This window comes from Fopius arisanus, unplaced genomic scaffold, assembly GCF_000806365.1.
Source record: "Fopius arisanus strain USDA-PBARC FA_bdor unplaced genomic scaffold, ASM80636v1 scaffold00021, whole genome shotgun sequence".
NCBI classification, from domain to species: Eukaryota; Metazoa; Arthropoda; class Insecta; order Hymenoptera; family Braconidae; genus Fopius; species Fopius arisanus.
In genome coordinates, this window is record NW_011887760.1 from 1,457,322 (window position 1) to 1,459,740 (window position 2,419).

A 2,419-nucleotide genomic window follows, 5' to 3' on the forward strand; every position below is an offset into this window, starting at 1 on the left:
CTACGGTGAAGGGACTTTCATTTCATCTTTTGTCTCAGGAGGCCCTAAATTTTATACTCATCGCGTAAAAAAACCTGATGGGAGTATTGCCGAAATCAGTAAGATAAAAGGGGTTAGTCTGAACTATGAGACGCGTAAACAGATACATTATGACTCGATTCGAGCCCTCGTTGTCGATAGAGCAGAACCTTACCAGATCAACTACAAAGGAATACGGCGCACAATGTATCATGACGTCATCACGAAAGCGGAAAGTAAGATTATAAGGGCGACAGGCCCAAAACGACGCCACGACACCGGAGCGACAACATTGCCTTATGGCTATGAAAAACATCGAAAACTTTCTTAAAATAGATTTAAAAATGAATGTAAAAAACATGGACGTATTTTTGTTAATATAATTTTTTTTTATTTAAACCTTAGCCTATAAATACATTTTTTTTTAAAACACTTTTCTAAAACTAGAGGGCGGGGTAAATAAGGGAGTGAGAGAGAGAGAAAGAGAGAGCGAGATTTTTTTTTTTTATAATTTTTTATTGAAAGAACCTAACTTAAAAAATGTCCATTTTTAACAATTTTTTTTTTAAGATTTTTTTATTGAAAAAACCCAACCCGAAAAACGACAATTTTTGACGATTTTTTAACCTTTTTTTTTGAACATTTTTTTTTTTAACTTTTTTTTTTTAACATTTTTTTTTAAACTTTTTTTCTTCTTTTTTTTTCTATTTTTTTTTTTTTAACTTTTTTTTAACTAAGGGACAGGGTGATGAAAAAGAGGAGTGTTTTTTATTTTAATTTTTTTTTATTAAGAAACCGTAAGTATAAAAAATACATTAAAATCTTAAATCTAGAATACATTTTTTTTTTAAACTTTTTTTTTCTTAATTAATAAAACTTATTCCTAAAAATGCATAATATAAAACTAAATCTAAAATACATTTAAAAACTTAAGTCTAGTATTTTTTTTTTACAATTTTTTTTTAACATTTTTTTTTTTAACATTTTTTTTTTTTCTTAGAACTATGAATAATTTTTCTTGGAGGCCTAGGCCCATTCCTCCAGGTCCCAGTTTTCGGGCTCGTCGGGCGGAGAGGGGCGTCGCCGAAGAGGATCTTCAGGTCCCAAAGATCCTCGAGGTCGTAGATGACCCCGCACTCCTCCTCTTGGGCCGCGAACTCCCGGGCCTGGTCCCTCAGGGCGCGAATCCAGCGGGCTCTGAGGGTGCTGGGACGGCTTCCGCTCTCCCACCGGCCTCCTCTCTGAAACAAAAAAAAAACAACGAATTAATATTAATTTTAAGAGGAAAAGAATAAAGAGAGAGAGAGAGAGAGCGAGGGAGAGAGAGAGAGAAAGGCGAAAAAAAAAATTACCAGGAAAGCCTGGCGCTCCTCTTGCTCCAGCCAGCCCTCCGACCGGGCATGGAGCTCCCGGATGGCGAAAATATTCTCGGCGTCCCACGTCTCTGTTTCCGGGTCCTCCCGACGGAACCAGAGGTTGGCAGCTCTCAGGCATGCCCTCTCCCGCCTTACGGCAACCATCTGAAAAGAAAAGAAAAAAATTAATACAGAAAAACGAGTACAAAAAAACACAGCAACAAAAAACGCAATATAAAAAACGGAAAAAAAAACCGACTACAAAAAAACACAACAACAAAAAACGCATTATAAAAAAGCAAAAAAAAAACACGAAAAAACGCCGAAAAAACACGACAAACAACAACGACTACAAAAAAAAAACACTAAAAAAACGCACTATAAAAAGCCAAAAAAAAACAACGAGAAAAGAAAACGCCGATAAAAAAAAAAGACTACAAAAAAAAACACAAAAAAAACGCACTATAAAAAGCAAAAAAAAACAACGAGAAAAGAAAACGCCGATAAAAAAAAACGACTACAAAAAAACACGAAAAAAAAAACACCGAAAAAAACGACTACAAAAAAAAATCACTAAATAAAAACGCGGAAAAAACACGAAAAAAAAGCACCGAAAAAAACGACTACAAAAAAACACCGAAAAAAAAACCACGAGAAAAAAACCACTATTTAAAAAAGAAAAAGACGGTTTAAAAATTTATAAAAAAAGAAAAAACGCGACAAAAGAAACGAAAAAAGCGCGAGCTACTATAAAAAACACGAGAAAACCACTCTTTAAAAAAGAAAAAGACGGTTTAAAAATTTATAAAAAGAGAAAAAACGCGACGAAAAACAAACCCCGAAAAACCACTGCAAAAAAAAAACGCGAAGCACTACAGAAAAAAACGCGAAAAAACACTACAACAAACACTAAAAACATCCACTTACCAACGAGATAAAAACCACGGCGATCACGGCCATTTTGAAATTTTTTTTTTTTTTTTAAACACGAGGCACTGGACACTAGAACACTGAGGTAAATTTGGAAGTGAGGGTTGAGAAATTTT

General features: G+C 34.3%; 1 protein-coding gene across 1 annotated transcript; it reads right to left on the reverse strand.

The window, feature by feature from the left end:
• Positions 1-881: 881 nt before the first annotated feature.
• On the reverse strand, positions 882-2,333 carry LOC105264488 (uncharacterized). The gene is made up of 4 exons (XM_011301388.1): positions 2,301-2,333; positions 1,371-1,538; positions 1,022-1,259; positions 882-901 (listed from the first exon to the last, which is right to left on the reverse strand). The coding sequence occupies exons 1-4, from the start codon at positions 2,331-2,333 to the stop codon at positions 882-884; spliced, it is 459 nt and encodes a 152-aa protein (XP_011299690.1).
• Between the last annotated feature and the right edge of the window lie 86 nt (positions 2,334-2,419).

What these genes read in the sequence shown, in the direction of transcription:
- LOC105264488 (XM_011301388.1), bottom strand. Translation starts at nt 2,333, where the DNA reads ATGGCCGTGATCGCCGTGGTTTTTATCTCGTTG. An exon ending in CCGTGGTTTTTATCTCGTTG is followed by an intron (nt 1,539 to 2,300) that starts GTAAGTGGATGT and finishes TTTTCTTTTCAG; the next exon opens with ATGGTTGCCGTAAGGCGGGA. An exon ending in TCCAAGAAAAATTATTCATA is followed by an intron (nt 902 to 1,021) that starts GTTCTAAGAAAA and finishes ATGCATTTTTAG; the next exon opens with GAATAAGTTTTATTAATTAA.